The sequence below is a fragment of the Drosophila kikkawai genome, chromosome 2R (assembly GCF_030179895.1).
Source record: "Drosophila kikkawai strain 14028-0561.14 chromosome 2R, DkikHiC1v2, whole genome shotgun sequence".
Lineage (NCBI taxonomy): Eukaryota > Metazoa > Arthropoda > Insecta > Diptera > Drosophilidae > Drosophila > Drosophila kikkawai.
In genome coordinates this window covers 985,433-1,002,964 of record NC_091729.1, presented here as the reverse complement: position 1 = coordinate 1,002,964, position 17,532 = coordinate 985,433, and the positions used below count along the sequence as shown (strand labels likewise).

Sequence of the window (17,532 nt, the reverse complement as noted above, 5' to 3'; positions counted from 1 at the left end):
TTGAGAAAAAAAACAGGAAAAAAAGGATGAAAATATTTAAAAAAGGATAGAAAAAAAGGACAAAAAGTTTGTTTTCACTATTATTATTTTTTATTATTAAGATAATAGTTTTAAGGCATCTTCTATTATTTTCCCGTCATCATCATTGCTGTCCTCATATGTAGCCATGGAGCCAATTAATTGGAGGTACTTCTCAGGCAAGTTATAATTATGACAGCATAACTTATGGTGACGCAATCCGAATCTGAAGAAAGAATACATGTACATGAATTTATATGTGGTAAATTTTTGAAAATATATATATATTTACCTGATTGCCAAAATGGCATTTAATGTATCCACCTCTAATCGGTTCCTAATTTTGGTTTTCACCAAGTTTACTTGGCTAAAATCTCTCTCTACTTCAGCATTTGACCATGGCAATGAAAGCAGGCTGAGAGCAAAATTCACCACGTCCTCATAGGGGTTGCCTGCAGAATCCCGATACCGCTTCACTTCTGACCAAAATGTTGAAGTATTTTCAAGTAAACCGTAAATAGAGTTGTTATACCCTTGCAGGGTATTATAATTTCAGTCAGAAGTTTGCAACGCAGTGAAGGAGACGTTTCCGACCCTATAAAGAATATACTTTCTTGATCAGCATCAACAGCCGAGTCGATCTAGCCATGTCCGTCTGTCCGTCTGTCCGTCCGTCTGTCCGTTTCTACGCAAACTAGTCCCTCAGTTTTAAAGCTATCTGAATGAAACTTTGCATATAGTCTTCTATATACTCTCGCTGCTATATATGTCGGAACGGGCCGGATCGGACGACTATATCATATAGCTGCCATACAAATGTTCGATAAATTTTTAGAAAAAAAATTTTAACTTGGCTGTTTTTCAATATTATTCCATCATTTTTGAGATATAGCCTTTTTATATTATTCCAGAATTTTGGTAAAAATTTTATGAAAATCGGACCACTATATCTTATAGCTGCCATAGGAACGATCGGGAAATCAATCAAAAAAATTATAACTTCGTTGTTTTTCAACGTATTTTAATCTACTTTGACACATGAGCTTCTGGTATTATTTCAAAATTTTGGTAAAAATTTTATGAAAATCGGACGACTATATCTTATAGCTGCCATAGGAACGATAGGGAAAGTAATAGAAAAAGTTATAACTTCGTTGTTTTTTAACGTATTTTCATCTACTCTGAGATATGAGCTTTACTTATTATTATAGAATTTTGGTATACATTTTATGAAAGTCGGACAACTATGTCATATAGCAGCCATAGAAGCGATCCGCAGATGTAGAGAAAATGTAAAGCTGGGAATGTATAACTGTAACTGTCAAACTGTAAACATAATAAGTATAGGTAAAATGGTATGTAACTCAGTTTAGTGTCTGTTTTCGGCATTATAATTTATGACATAAATATGAAAAGCAATCTGCAAGGGTATACAAACTTCGGCGTGCCGAAGTTAGCTTCCTTTCTTGTTTTTCGATGATTTTTTTTTACCAAACTATCGATCTAAGTATGGCAGCTGCCACCTGTTTCATATTTTACAGCTAATAATACATTAAAATTGGAGCGCGAAAGCAACTATTTTAGAAAAAAAAGAATTAATATTAGATTTACAAAAAAAGGAAAGATTTCCGGATGAAAAATCTAAAAAAAGGACAGATTTCAGGTATGCGGATGATTTTCAATTTTTTCCGGATGAAGCGTTAAAAACAGGACAGATCTGTCCGGAAAAAGGACAAATTGGCATCACTGATTAGCAATTTTTTATTATGGAATTTTATTTTCTATCGTGCTTAATAAAGTAAGCCGATATGTATGGACATATGTATGTAATTTTTATTCTTGTGTCGGAACCGTTTTGTACATTGATGTACGGATAAATGCCATTATGTAGAGGAAAGCGGACGAAAAAGAATATGGCGACGTTTAAAACGGAGACGGATTGAAAAAATTTGCCAATTTTATGGAATGGAAAATAGGAATTGGAAAATTCCTCAACTGCCGTTGTCAGGAAAACTCGCTCTTGGAGTCGACACGGAAATTAATCTTGCAGCAGAGTGGCCGAAATTAATTGTTCGGACTACTGCTGAAGACCGGCAGTGAGGGGGCGACGGAATAATTCGTACTTATCTTGGAAAATGCTGAGAAACGCCGAGAACTGCTGGTAAGGGGTTGAAAAAACTCCGGAATCCAAAAATCCAGAAAAAATCCAAATATCCAAAAATCCGGCTCGAAGGACCAAAATGTTCGGCTCGACGGGGGGAAAGTCTTCCTTCAGTTTCCAGATCAGCACACGAATTATTAAATAAATCACTCCCGCGCCGCAGTCACCGAAAACACCGTAGAAATAGCGAAAAGTCACCACCGAACGAAGAGAAATAGTAGTAGGCCGGGGGGGCGTGGTTATTTTCAGAATATAAATCGTGGACTTGGTCCGCTTTATTGGAGTTCAATATAGGAATTAATTGTACAAGTTGGAGTGAGAGAGCCGCCGATCGCCCAGAGTCAAAAGCCTCTGCTGGAAGAGCGAGAGAGCAAGCTGCGCAAGAGCGCAAGCTGAGAGCGAGAGCGCGCTAAGGAGTGAGAGCGCGCTGAGGAGCTTTGAGGAAGCAGGAGCGCTTCGGAGTCGCGCGGGGGGGAAACGAAAGCTCCTGACCTGAACAACTACTATAATATATAATGCTACTAATCATTCAAAAATATACGAAAAATATCCCTCTGACGGATGACGTTTTAATGCACATTTTCGTGTCCGTCCAACGCCAGGAGCATTGGGGCACCACTTCATCGGCAATCAGATCAGATATTAGTAAATTAGTACATATTAATAAAATTTAAATTTAACACTTACCGTTTTAAACTCGTGCGTCTTGTAAAAAACTGTTAACTCGCGTCCGCACAACTCGCTGGTCAAATGGAAATGAGACGTGACGGTATAAATTCCTTCAACCAAATGAGTTGAGCAACAACAATTACAACGAGGCGACGTGCGACAGAGAGATCATGCAAGAATAACTCCTTTCCCTCCACTTAGTATTTGCCTCTCGCTTATTCGCAGTGAAATAACAAAAGCAGGCACGCGACAAATGAAGGAAGGAGAAGAACTATCCACCGATTTCTAGAAATTTCGCTGGCGAAAAGATTTTTAACGTGAGCGGTACGTTTCAGTGTCCGTTAGCGGGACATTTTCTGCATTTCCACGGGTTCCAGTGTTCGCCCGTTTCAGTATCCGTTTTCGGGTCAGGTTTCGACAATTAAGCAAACCTGTTGCTGTAAGTCCGCTATTTGGCCGCCCACTGTACGTTTCAGTGTCCGTTAAGAATACGTTTTCGGCATATTCCCGAGGAACTGTAGTATCCACCTTTTGGAAAAACAAAACTTGAGGTAACGCTTATGTTTAGGTACAATTAAGATAGCAAACTCTTATAACCACCCTCGCTAATGCACTTGCACTTGCACAGGTGGAATGAAAGAATGCAAGAACATCACCCGATTTCACCGCTATATTAAAGCTTTTAGCTAAAACCGAATTTTTTTTGGAGTTTAAGCATAATATAAAAAGTTCACGTGCAATCATTCCATTTATATTCGGCGAGCTATCAACACCATCGGACGTTAGTTTAGGCCAGAGGGCTTAGACAGCGCTTTTCGTCAACTCTCTCTAACTTGGCTATAGCCGCGTACACCCCGCTATCTGAGCAAAAAGGGGGTGCCGACACTTGGACTGAGGGATTACGTAACCAAGATCGCGCTCAAAGGGCCGAGGCAGCCGCTCCTAATCTACGCCTAGGAAAAGGGTCTGGGAGGCTGAAAAGATTGATGGGATTCAGCTCCAAAACGGAATTTAGACCCCGATACCAGCTTAAAACGGCGAGCAGATGCATCAGTGTTACACAGTATTACGTAACTAACCCCTAAACCCAATTCATATTGCACCAGTCAAAATTTAGTGTAGGAGTTTTGGAGGCATAAGAGCTAAGAAAGAATAAATGAGTGACAACTAAAGCGCCTTGCAGCGGCCGTGCTATCTTTCTCTCTATATATATATGTAACCTAAATTCTTAATTATACAGCAACTACATCGGAGTCATCTTGGGCCCAATGATACATCGGTGAGAGTAAGAGCTATTGTGAGTATTTGTAAGCGTTTATATGCGTATAAGATTATAATATATATACAAGATGATTTGAGACGAGATATTCCACCCAATTAATTACTTAGTTATCGACAAAAATGACCTCGGATTGAATTAATGTTTCTTGTAAATATAGCTGTTAGTTGTCTGTGTTAAGGGAATATGATATTAAAATTAAATCTTTTTGTACTCTTATGAACATAAACATGGTCGCTTAAATTATTATTATCTCCGTTCGTCGAGTACTCATGCCAAGATTTATTAAGAGGAAGTAAATGTAAATTTTACTTTAAATTGGGACAACAGCCAAATTTAGATATGTTGTCAAGGTTGGGTGGGTCGAGAAACGGGACACATAACACCTGTGATCCCATAACCGAGCAGGATTCCTTTTCTAGCTGGTGATTACGCGCGGCGGATTCTGTACTTTATTTGATTTGTTCCATTACCACTTTAGAGCCCGATTTATTTAGTTTATCTTGCGCATTATATGATTTGTGTTATAAACAAAGATAGCTAGGGGAGAAAAAAACCCCGCCCCATCCGACGAGCTGGATCCGAGCACAGCGAGAATGCGCACCCTCGAACCTAGCGTCTTCAAGAACCACCTTTACGGAAATATCATAGTTGGTAGGTCCTTATAGACCGAGAAGGCTATTCCGTCCTGTTTTGACCACTACAGAACGCCACAGTTTTGCTTTTCGTCCGTTTGCGCGTCATTTTTCGGATCCATCACCAATAAGTCCGCTCTTTGTCTGCTGGGTTAACGAAGGCGGTTAGATAGAATCTACACACTCGCTGTACTTCTATGTATCTATATCAACAGGGGTCCGAATTTTCTATATAAACTGCTGTGAAAAGGTCTCGGCAAGTCGGCCACCGAAGATAATCGGCACAGAAAACTTATGTATCGCATGGAGGAAGCCGACAGCCACACGGAATGGAATTGGGGATGCAGGAGGTTGGACTTGAACTGATCGTATCTTTCGTAAATGAAATAGGAGTAGTCATATTTTGCCTTAATTTAACCAACTGAAATAAGCTGCGAACAAGCTTCGTATTCTTGCTCGACCTTATTTCACTGCGCACGGACTTGGTCGAGATGAATTTTACACGTATACTGAGAAATACTCGGTGCTGCTGGAATGCAGACTCAGACGGTCGGAGATTAAAATAAATTTCTTTAAAATGTAAGGAGTCGGTATGTAAGCATGTATATATATTTTGTAAGTATGCGTCGAAAACTAGACTTTGGAATTTGGGAATCGATAAACCGCCACAAACTCTAAATCAGTGTCAATTTTAGAAACAAGATCGGATTTAACCGCGATTAGGACACCACCACCAGTTCGCATTGGACGATCCCGTCTATACACAGTATAGTTCCCTGAAAAAATTTTACAGTTGAAAACAAAGGAGCTAAGTCATGTTTCTGTAAAAACAATTACATTGGCATCGAAAGAGACACTATTGACGTGCAGCTTACTGAGCTTGCCAAGTAAACTACGAACATTCTGATAGTGAAGAACAAAAGAATCCATTAGTTTTTTCGTGTAGCGACAAGTTTCCTGATTCAACCAGACGTTGTGTCGCCTTTCATGCTGTCAGTTGCGCTTGGATATCAAGGGGATATATACCTATTATGGTTTTTGGTAGGGGTTGACCTCAACGCCCCTGATATGCAGAGCAGTGCCTGCCGCCGGGTCAGTTCTTAAAATGTGCTGGCAAGAAGGGAGTCACTAGATAGCCTGAGCACGACTGTCAGTGAACCACCAAGGCATAGACGGTAACGAGACCGCGGACGAACTTGCAAAGGAAGGCTTCGGACTGGCGAGTGAAAGAGCAGAAAACGAAACCTTGGAGCATTTCATTTGCGAATGTCCGGCCCTAACGAGGGCAAGAAATAGATACCTAGGCTCTCCGGTTCTGGCATCGCTAGAAAATGCCTCAAGGAGGAAGCCAGGCGAACTTCTTGCCCTTGCGAAAAACACCTTAATCTTCAAGGATCTCGAAACCAGCATAAATTATCTCTAGGTCCATTCAGGAATTTCCTCTTAGCTATGGGCCATATTGACCTATGTGTGGCCCCACGAGGGCCGTCCTGATTAACTTAACGTAACCTACGTATTTCTGCATAATAAAACATACATATATACTGATGTAAGTGCGTGTTACGAGCCTCATCTGCCGGCTGCTGGGTCTTTTAAGAAACTTATTCTATCTGTAAATTAAATACATAAATACCTACATATTTTTGAATCAAATTTGTGAATTCAAGAATGTACAAATATATATATAATATATATAGTGACATACCCATAGTCCCATGGACTCTGCCTTTGCCTACTTATAAGTTTACATACAATAAGTCCACACACAACACACATTATTGAATACCCTGTAAACACTTATCACAATCACACTTGCCCAACACACCCTTTGCTACTCATAGTTTATCCAGTACACACCTGATAGCAACCAGACGGTTATAAGAATCCTAAAGCCAAGGCTAGTGGAATAAAGCCAGGCTCCACAAAGGATGCAATCTGAAACTCCAGACAGTCCCTCCTAGTAGACTAAACATTTATGAGCCATCACCCAATTGTCACGTTCCCACGTTCAAAGTTCAGTCTCGCCAAGTCGAAAACAAAAGTATTAGACTTCGATAACAAGATCGTAAAATAAAGAGCACTTGTATCCAAGAGCGAATGCACTCCAATATATATAAAAAAAAATATAATATTAGGTTGTTTGGTAATTACATACCGGTTTTTACATTCACATTTCACACTTCGCTTGTGAAGTCAAATATAATCGTACATGGCAATGTTGTATATCGTTTGAAAGGTATTGGTATCACCTTTAAAATTATATATAGATTGTTTACATGAGCTTCCACGTTAAAAAGTTATAATCGATTGAAATGGAGTTCACAAACGCAGAAATTCGGGCAATTTTGAAAATTTATTTCGCACAGGGAAAAACTGCTGCGGAATCTCGCCGACAGATTATTGCTGTCTTAGGAGATAACAAACTTTTGATTGAAATCACCGAACAGAGGTTTAGGCGATTCCGAAGTGGCAATTTTGATACCGAAACACCCAAGCCATTCTGACGACCAGTGACCGTTGATACAGATAAAATGATGGAAATAGTGGATCGAGATCGTCATGTGACTATTAGAACCATCGCAGAGGAGTTGCAACTATGCACGGAAACAGTCCATAGGCATTTAAAGTCCAAAAATTTAACAAAAAAGCTCGATGTAAGGGTGCCTCATGAGTTATCCCAAAAAAAACCTTTTCGACCGTGTATCAATCTGCGAATCTTTGTTGCACCGTAATAAACTCTACTCATTTCTGAATCGGTTACACTGGTGATGAGAAATGGATCACATATGAAAACATAAAGCGTAAAAAACCTGGTCGAAGCACGGTGAGTCGTCTCAAACGGTGGCAAAACCAGAACTGAACTCAGAAGGTGTTGCTGAGTGTATGGTGGGATATCAGAGGAATTATCCATTATGAAGTGTTGCTCTATGGCCAAACCATCATCTATCTGACCTCTACTGTGAACAACTGGAGAGATTGAAGATTGCACTTGAACAGAAGCGGCCAGCCATGGTGAATCGTAAGGGCGTTGTGTTCAATCATGACAACGCCAGGCCCCATACATCTTTGGTGACGCGTCACCAGCTACGGAAGCTACGGGAACTTGGTTGGGAAGTGTTAATGCATCCACCTTATAGTCCGGACATTGCCCCAAGCGATTACCATCTGTTTTTGGCCATGCAAAATTTTGATGGACAATGGAGTTCAAGGGACGATTGTGAAAATCAAATCGCTGAGTTTTTTGCCAGTAGGGACAAGGACTTATTTAGGAGAGGCATATATAAGTTACCATCAAAATGACAGAAAATCATCGAAGACAACGGTACATAAAGCACTTAAATCGGACAATGTTAACTATGTAAAAATAGTCGTCAAAAATCAATAAAGAAACCGGTATGTCATTACCAAACAATTTGATATAACATAAACATATAAGTAAATAAAAACGCATGCAAAATTAGGAAAGAAAAAAACATATAAAAACATATGACACAGGCGCATTAATTAGAGACTTCATTAAAGATTTGACAGCGCTATAGCGTTTTACACAAGTGCGAGAAAGACGACTATATGGCGCTCTAATGCATTAGAATAATGCATTAGCTACTTCATTGCCGCGATATTCGATAGATCTACATAAAATATACTAGATACTCGATAGCGAAATACGGGTTTAATGAAGAAAATTGTAATTGAAAAATGTATTAGCTAGCTCATTGACAGTATGGTCTCACAATGAGAATTTTATTTTTATATCATTTCGCTGGTTTTTGAACTGAAAAAATATTAGAAAATTAGGGAAAATAATATGTATTGCGGTGGCAAGGTTCTTGGGCTGTAAAATTAATTTAAAATTATTTTAATATAATTAATTAATTAATTTAATTTAATATAATTAATTAATTAATTAATTATTATTAATTAATTAATTAATTTAATTTAATATAATTAATTAATTAATTTTAAGCATTATAGGTTAAAAACATAAATTTAAAGGATTCTGCATTTATTTATGCAAGAATACTTCGAAGAGGAATTCAGAAATTCATAGTAATACGCCGCGAATGGTGGCCGTTTTTTTATTTACCTTTTACGGTCGGTGTGACCGTAATCGTGTTACCAAAATAATCCAAGCAAAATCCAAGCAAAATTACACATATAGTGGTCTCTTTCAAGGTTCTAATGAAGTAGCTAATTAATGAAAACTACATAAGAGTGTCATATGGCTATAAAGGGATAAGGGTTCTGGATGTTAGTCGTAGAACGTGGAAATTGAGCTGCCCTAAGAGATAGGGGCTCTCAACATCACCGTTTATTAAGTGGTTAGGAAATACGACACCAAGCATCGTTCTACGGTTAACTAGGGAGGGTAAGTTAATTAATAGAAGTCTACTAGAATAGGACGGTAGCCTCTCATCAGCATCCCAAGGTAGGCCACGGAGGGCGAAAAGTAAAAAGTTCTTTTGTACAGATTCAATACGGTTAATATGGATTCCGAATTGAGGACTTTAGACGCATGAACCATACTCCAATATAGGGCGTACTAACGAAGTAAAAAGGCTCTTCGTTACATAAGGGGAATCGAATTCCTTCAACCACCTCTTAATAAAACCAAGCATGCCCCTGGCTTTATTAACCATGCACGAAATTAGTTCAGAGAACGAAAGTTTACGGTCTAAGCGAACACCAAAATCGTCAACAAGAGTTATTCTTTCCAGAGCGCAATCATTAAGCGTATGGGAGTGGCACGTGAAAATGTCATCAGCTTGCATTTAGAGCTATTGAGATGTAATAAATTAGCAAGACACAATGCCTGAAAGTTATTAAGATCCGATTGCAGGTCTGACTGGCAAGAGCTGTCCCTATACTGCAAGCATAGTGTTCGCCCAATTGCGAACTGGCCGGTACGGCAAATTATGTTTCAAATCAATTCATGTGTGGACACAAAGTCGGGCTTCTCAACGCTTTCGATTCCAGATTGCGAGTGATTTCACAGTTTATTAAAGCTCCTTCTTGGGCTGTTTGATTTACAAAATAATGGGTTCTTGAGTGAGTAAGTGAGAGAGAGAGCTTTTAGCTATATGAGCATGCAAGCTCAGCTTCTATTACTAAATGTAAACATTGGGTTTCAAATATACGTCGCCACTGAATTGCCTGAACATCGGCCGCGTTGACAGCATGCATGCTTCAACACATAGGAATAGGTGCAAGGCGGTGAATAGACCGCTTGAATATGCCAGATTTTGTTCTGACTACAGCTACGCGAACCTTCCCATCATGTCCTGGAATGACCTCTGCGACTACGCCTGTTATCCACAATTGGGGGGGAACGTTGTCTTCGTGAATCGCCACCACTGTTCCGACTTGAAGATTGTCCACGCCTTTGGTCCATTTTCCACGCTGCTGTAGGCTCAGTAGATAGTCTCTCGACCAGTCGCTCCAAAATCGTTGTTTAATCGCTGAGACTAGCTGCCATCTCTGCAAGTACGTGAGGTTGCAGTCTGCCTTTGGCTGCGCGGATGCGGGTGGCAGCGTTGCTAGCGTTGTGCCTACGAGTAGATGCGCTGGTGTGAAAACCTCTCCCTCGTTGGGACTGCCACTGTCCACGATGAGCGGGCTCGAATTTAGCACGACTTCCACCTCCACGATGACCGTATGCAGCTCGTCATCCTTGAGAATTGCCTTGTCCGTAGCCTTCAACAAAAGGTGCTTGGCCGACTTTACGGCCGCCTCCCAAAGACCGCCAATGTGTGGCGGGATGAATTCGATGGTGAATCGGTGTGCTGCAGCATACGACATGATGCTCTGGTCGTTGGTGCCGAAGGGTTCCATGTGCTCCTTGAGGATTCGTACCGCACCCACAAAATTTGTAGCATTGTCTCAATAAAGTTTGCCAACAGGGCCGCGGCGACCCAGAAACCTGGAGAAGCAAAAAATAAATGTATTAGATGTCAAGTCTTTCACGATTTCCAAATGAACAGCCTTTGATGCAAAACAGACAAACACTGCTATGTACATCTTTATCTGCTGCTTCCCACGAATTCCTAGGGAGACTTTGACCGGGCCAAACAGATCGACTCCGCTTACTTCAAAGGGTCTATTTCCCTGTAGTCGATCTTTTGGTAAATTACTTATTATCTGTGATAGAAGTTTTGGTTTGTAGTGAAAGCAATGGACGCACTGCCTTACAATGGCACTGCACTCACGGCGCGCGTTTATTAACCAGATTGATTGTCTTAAAAGTCCCACCAACGACCTTGGTCCCGCATGACAGTTGGTTCTATGTAAGTGTCTCAAATATAGATTCACAAATTTGCAATTCTTTGGCATTAGTAAGGGAAATTTAGCGTTGTGCGCAATGGGGGCATGTAGTAGACGACCACCTACTCGCAGCAGGGAGAATGATGAATTCCCAAGTTGTTCCACCGAGACAAAGGGATTTAACTTTTGAATTCCCGCACGCAATTTGGCTGATTTCTCCAGCTTCACAATTTCATCTGCAAAGGCTTTCTGTTGAACCGTTTCTACTACCTTAAGAAATGCCGTTCCCAATTCGTCCGCTGACGGGCAAATTGAATTCCAAGTAGAATTTTTTTGAAGGTTAATAAATCGATAAATGTAGGATACTATGCGAACCACCTTTAGATAAGAAGATGACCTTTCTACAATATTGAGAATCGGGCTTAGCTCACCATCGGCCGCGATAAGAGCGACGCGTGACTTTTTGAATTCTAATTCTGACTCTGTTTTTGAGAGCTGAAAGTGCGAGTTTTGCGGCCAGTATTCCGCTTCTTTCTGTAAAAAACTAGGACCATTGTACCAAAACGAGGTTATTTAGCTCATCCACAGAGCATCCTCGCGACACTAAATCCGCAGGATTTTCTTTTGTTGGCACATGCCGCCAAACCGCTGATGGCACAATGTCCTGAATATAAGCAATTCGATTCGATACAAATGTAGCAAGCTGGGATGGGTGAGTTTGTATCCAGTGAAGAACTACTTCCGAATCGGACCACAGTACAACGCTTTCTACAGGAAAGTCAATAATGCTGCGAACTTCTTCCCACAGTTTAGGAATAGTTTTTGTTTTTAAAGGGGCTACTCTAGATTTTGCTGTTAATAAGTGCACAGATATCCCGCTTGGATCAACCACTTTAACATATGGGCAGCACCCATAGGCTCGTGTAGAAGCATCTGCGAACCCATGAATATGACACACTGCTTGCTTGCTTGTTTCGACAAACCTCGGTATAGTCAACTTTTCCAACAGTCATTTTTTACTAGGTTCCACCTATTTTCAAATTCTTTGAGAACAGGATCATCCCAGTTTAGACTCAAGAGCCAAGCCTCTTGAAGAAATATTTTTGCTTCGGTTATAATTGGGCATAACAAACCCAACGGATCAAAGACAGTAGCGATAAAGGACAAGATTGATCTTTTGGTTACCAGCTGATCAGAAGATACCTTACTAACGCGGTAAACACATCAGCCTGCGGATTCCATATTAATCCAAGTGTTTTGAGGTCTTCAAGATCTCCATGTAAAATTTCTGCATTCGATTTGGTATACATATTAGTTTCACAATTCGAAGCCCATTTTGTTAGAACAAAGCCTGCAGGTTCCAATATGTTAACGAGTTCTCAACGAAGAATGATTTTTTCTTCTTCTGTATCTGCTCCAGTGAGCAGATCATCAACGTAAAAATCTTTGGCAAGTGCTCTTGCACCTCTAGGATGTGATTGTAAATGGCTGTCGCTGAGGTATTTAAAGCATCTAACTGCAAGAAAAGGGGCACTTGCTGTTCCATATGTGACAGTATTCAGCCGATAAATTTGTAAAGGGCTTACAGGATCTCTTCTCCATACAATTAACTGGAAAATTCGCTGCGCCTCGTCAATCTCCACTTGACGGTACATTTTAGTTATGTCTGCCACAAGGGCGAATTTGCGACAGCGAAATCTAAGGAGAGTTGAATATAAGCATGGTTGTATTGTAGCTCCTACCATCAGAAGGTCATTAAGCGACATTTGCGAAGTAGTCTTGCAAGATGCATCAAACACTCTTAGCTTGGTGGATTTGCTTTGTGGACGTTCCACACATTGGTAGGGTATAAAACAATGTGGATCTTTCGGTATTGACCCCTCGATTGCAGTCATATGCCCAAGAGCCAAATACTCTTCCATGAACTGACTAAACATTAATTGTGTGTTCGGATTTTTAGATAAGCGTCTCTCTAGCGATAGAAACCGCCTTCTCGACATCTCAAACGATGATCCGAGACATGTTGGGCTTGATTTAAAAGGTAAGGAGACTTGCAATCGACCTGAAGGTAAACGAACAACTGTTTCTCCAAAGATTTTCTCACAAAGCATTTCTTCTGGGGTATACCGTTTGTCCTCGGACACATTTGGAACTTGTTCCAACTCCCAGAAACGTTTGACTTATTTTTCCAGTGGACCAGACTCATTCACGGTGCTTACCATAGAGCACACTTACGTCCTTTGGTGATCTTTGGATCTATAACGCCCTGACACCACTCAACCAAAAACAGTGTTTTGCAAAGTGAGTGTGTTTTTCTGTTTAATTTGGCCATCTTTTAGCAAATCAAAGAATGCGTCTGCTCCTAGCAGCAAATCTATTTTTTGAGGCTTATGAAAGGCTGGATCAGCTAGCGGGAAATTTTTTAGGAATGTTAAGCGATTCAACATCTACGCCTTTTTCTGGATGGTGGGAGGAAATAGACTTAAGAACGACGAAATCAAACACCATTTGAAAGCCATGAACGCGAGAACTAATTGTAGTTTGCATCACCTGGTGCGCAGATAAGCTCGATTTTCCAATTCCCAACAAATTAATTTCTTTTCGAATCCGCTTTAACTGCAAGCCTCTTGCCATTTCCTCCGTAATAAAATTAACCTGGGAACCTGAATCCAGAAGTACTCTGGCTGGCTGAATCTGACAAGAGCTACCTTTTATGTTTACAACTGCAGTCGTCAAAACAACTTGCTGTGCATCAATGACGCTGGCGTGATTTGATAATACAGGGCTTGGATGCTCTGCAGCAAGCACTCCAGATGGCTTGCCGCAGAATCTACAGTTTGTGGTATGGACACATCAGCAGTGTATCGATGTAACAATGTATGGTGGGGTTTCGAGCATACCCCGCAGTGAGATAGTTTGCATGCCGATACATTATGGCCTTTTCTCAAACAATTTATACAAAGTGGGAATCCCTTGGCAAATTTAAACCGGGTAATGACAGCCGCAGCTGAGAATGACGGACTTGTAGTAATAAAGTGATCATTAGATTTGCAGAACACACATTTTACTTCCTGCATTTTGCTTGTTTGTGCTGCTGTCAATGCCGTTTTTCCGAACTGCCTACCTTTGTGTTCTTGCTGTCCCTTGCGACCCTTTGACCGTCCGGTAGTGGCTTCTTCAGCCGATAAATGCTGAAACCGCTTATTGAGGGCACTAACGCAATCCGACCACAACGGAATTTTTTCATAATCTAAATTCTCTTCCCACCTAGAGCGAGTCTTTCCGTCAACCTTCGACATAACTATATGAATCAAAAGTGCGTTTGCAATAACCTTTTCATCACCAACAGACAATAGGGATTTATAAATTGCAGATACGGTATCAATTAGTGACCTCAATGCACTAGCTGACGGGCTTTGTATAGCCTGCATTTCGAAAAGTTGAGATATTCCGTCAAAGAAAATAAGGCACTCATTATCATAAACTTGTTTCAGTGCATCAAGCGCTTTCGCATAATTCTGATCCGTCACCTGAAAGGCCTTAACAGTACCGAGAGCTTCGCCTTCTAAACAACATAATAGATGATTAAATTTTTCAACGTTGTTTAGCGATGGGTCACAATCAATTATGCTTGAAAACAATCCAATAAAGTTTTTGAATTCAGAATACTTCCCACTAAATTTGGGCAACTGCATTCGCAGCAAGTGACGTGTATGCGATGTAGTTGTATTCAAAACTGACTCGTTTAAATTATTAGGCGGGGTTGGGCCTTTTAAAGACAACAACAATGCTTTGTTTACCACGCACAAATCTTCGAGTTCGGCTCGCGATGATAATTCCGAATCGATATCCTCCACTTGCAATTGTAAAGAAAAAGCTCGATCTATATACGTGTCTAAAATACTCAACCGACAATCCAATTGCGTAGGGTTTGAAGAAATCTTTTTAGTTTTAATAGCTTGCGCTAGACGATTGATATCTACCTTAACTGACTTTAATTTTCTCATAATACTTTCCGAATCGACTTCTTCAACAACAGAAGTATTGCTGTCAGAACCTCCACGTCTTCGAGTCATTTTCCGATAATTAATTTATTGAGTTTTAACGATGTTGTAATTTCCGAAATGTTCCACTCTAACTCAAACCAAAGAGTCCCGCTTCACTCAGACTCAGTCCACTCCGAATTACATATATTACTCAAACCAACTCAAACGGTTCGACCTTTTGAGTGACTTCCAATTAATTGAGCGCAATGAGCGAAACAACTGTATGAGCGCTGACTTAGCTGAGTGGCGACCAAGAAAACTAACACCACTGTACCAACAAATGCAGCCGCACAAAACGAAGTTGGGCACAACAAAAAGTCGAGAAAACGTACGGTAAATTCTTGTACTTTATGCACTTTATTCTTCTGTCTGCTGCTGCTTCCAAATTCGCGGTACTATGTATGTGTATGTGTGCGTGATACGAAAATCATGCGCAAGTTATTTTTTTTCAGAATTATTACCTTATTTGTTTGATGCGACTTATTATAATAAGGGCGCATATTACTATTCAAACCACTTCAGCGTTGACTCCAAACAATCTAGCGATGCGGGCTTTAAATCCAGATTTTATTGCCCGGCGTCCAGAAATCGACTCCAACTAAAGTATCCAACGTTCTGCTTCCAATGGCTCCAACGATATGGCTCCAAATGTCCAGCGATGGGGATCCAAATGTCCACTCGGGGGGCGCCAAAAATGTTCGCCCAATTGCGAACTGGCCGGTACGGCAAATTATGTTTCAAAGAAAAATTCAAGTGCGGACACAAAAGATGGGCTTCTCAACGCTTTCGATTCCAGATTGCGAGTGATTTCACAGTTTATTAAAGCTCCTTCTTGGGCTGTTTGATTTACAAAATAATGGGTTCTTGAGAGAGTGAGTAAGAGAGAGGGAGAGAGCTTTTTCGCTATATGAGCATGCAAGCTCAGCTCTATGATCTTAGGTACTAAATGTAAACATTGGGTTTCAAAGATAAGCTGCCACTGAATTGCCTGAACACATAGTTTAACGTCATCAGCATACATAAGTACTCTGGAGATCGTTAGAACTAGCGGGAGGTCATTGATAAACAAAGTAAATAGCAGCGGGCCGAGGTGGCTACCTTGTGGGACGCCAGAAGTAACTCTGAGAAATTTGGATAGAGCATTTTTAAATAGAACCTTTTGAGTTCTGTCACTCAAATAACTCAAAATCCATTTAAGAAGATCCACAGGAAACCCGATTAAGTCAAGCTTCCTTACAAGAAGAGAGTGATTAACCGAGTCAAAAGCTTTACTGAAGTCTGTGTAAATCACGGCGGTTTGAAAGTTACGTTGGAAACCCCTAATAACGAAAGAGGTGAGTTCCAGGAGATTTGTAGTGGTCGATCTTCGCCTCATAAAACCATGCTGACATGGAGAAATGCTGCAAGTGAGGAGTAATTACATTCTCGAAAAGATTTGGAATTGCCGACAATTTAGAGATTCCTCTATAATTGCTGGCGTCCGATTTGCTACCTTTTTTGTGAAGAGGAATAATAAATGATTCCTTCCAAATAAGGGAAAATTCTGAGATTTCTAGAGATAAGGTAAACAATATCAGAAGGGGATTGCACAGAGCCCCAGTACAATACCTGAGCACGCAGCCTGGTATTCCATCGGGACCCGGTGAATAAACTGGTTTTACACGATGAAGATCCGAACTAAGGGAGCTTTCGTTTAAAATAGGACTGAAAATTATGTTCGACCTGGGCAAATCAAAAGAGTAAGTCTGATCCAAGCAAGAAGAAGAAGAATAAGTAGTTTTGAAGAAGTCGGCAAAAAGTTCGGCGATGGCATGGTCAGAGTTTGCTGTAGTATTATAAAAAGAAAGCGAGGAAGGATATAGATTGGGATTTCGCTTAGTGTTAACAAAGTTATAAAACTGTATCGGGTCCTGCGTGAAATGAACCCTACAACGAGTTAAATAACTTTTATAACACTGCGCGTTAAGCACGGTGAAATTCGACCGAGCACTAAGATATCTTGAATGGACAGTAGGAGATTCGGTGCGTTTATAGCGATTATAAAGCTTAGACTTAACGTTTTTTTGGCGTGTCAGCTCTTTAGTGAACCAAGGTGGCTTACTAGAAACCGACGGATAGGTTAACGGAACACACGATGCAAAGAACGCATTCATGGCACTGTAAAAAATATCGACTGCGGACGCCATGTCAGTGCACCTGTAAAGTTCAGAGTCTGAACCAATTAAATTAAGAAATTAAGATATCTAGCCTTTGAAAGTTTGCTTTACGAAAGCAGCGAACTTTAGGAGCTGAGCGACTCAGATCAGGTTTGATCTTTACGACAGTTCCCAAATTGATGGTCACTTCGAAAGTAGGATGGTAAGAGTCTTCAGGAAGCGTCAATGGATCATCTCTTGTTAAGTTTTCACCTACAGCATCGGAGACGAAACACAGAACTTGTAAGCGATTTAAAGAATTTAAGAC

The 17,532-nt window shown here is 40.5% G+C and overlaps 1 protein-coding gene across 1 annotated transcript; it reads right to left on the bottom strand.

The window, feature by feature from the left end:
- Positions 1–9,949: 9,949 nt before the first annotated feature.
- Positions 9,950–10,594, bottom strand: LOC138928003 (uncharacterized). Its single transcript, XM_070283892.1, has one exon. The coding sequence runs from the start codon at positions 10,592–10,594 to the stop codon at positions 9,950–9,952; it is 645 nt and encodes a 214-aa protein (XP_070139993.1).
- Positions 10,595–17,532: the final 6,938 nt, after the last annotated feature.

Excerpts from the sequence above, each read along its gene's own strand:
- LOC138928003 (XM_070283892.1), bottom strand. The coding sequence starts at position 10,594 with ATGGAACCCTTCGGCACCAACGACCAGAGCATCATGTCGTATGCTGCA.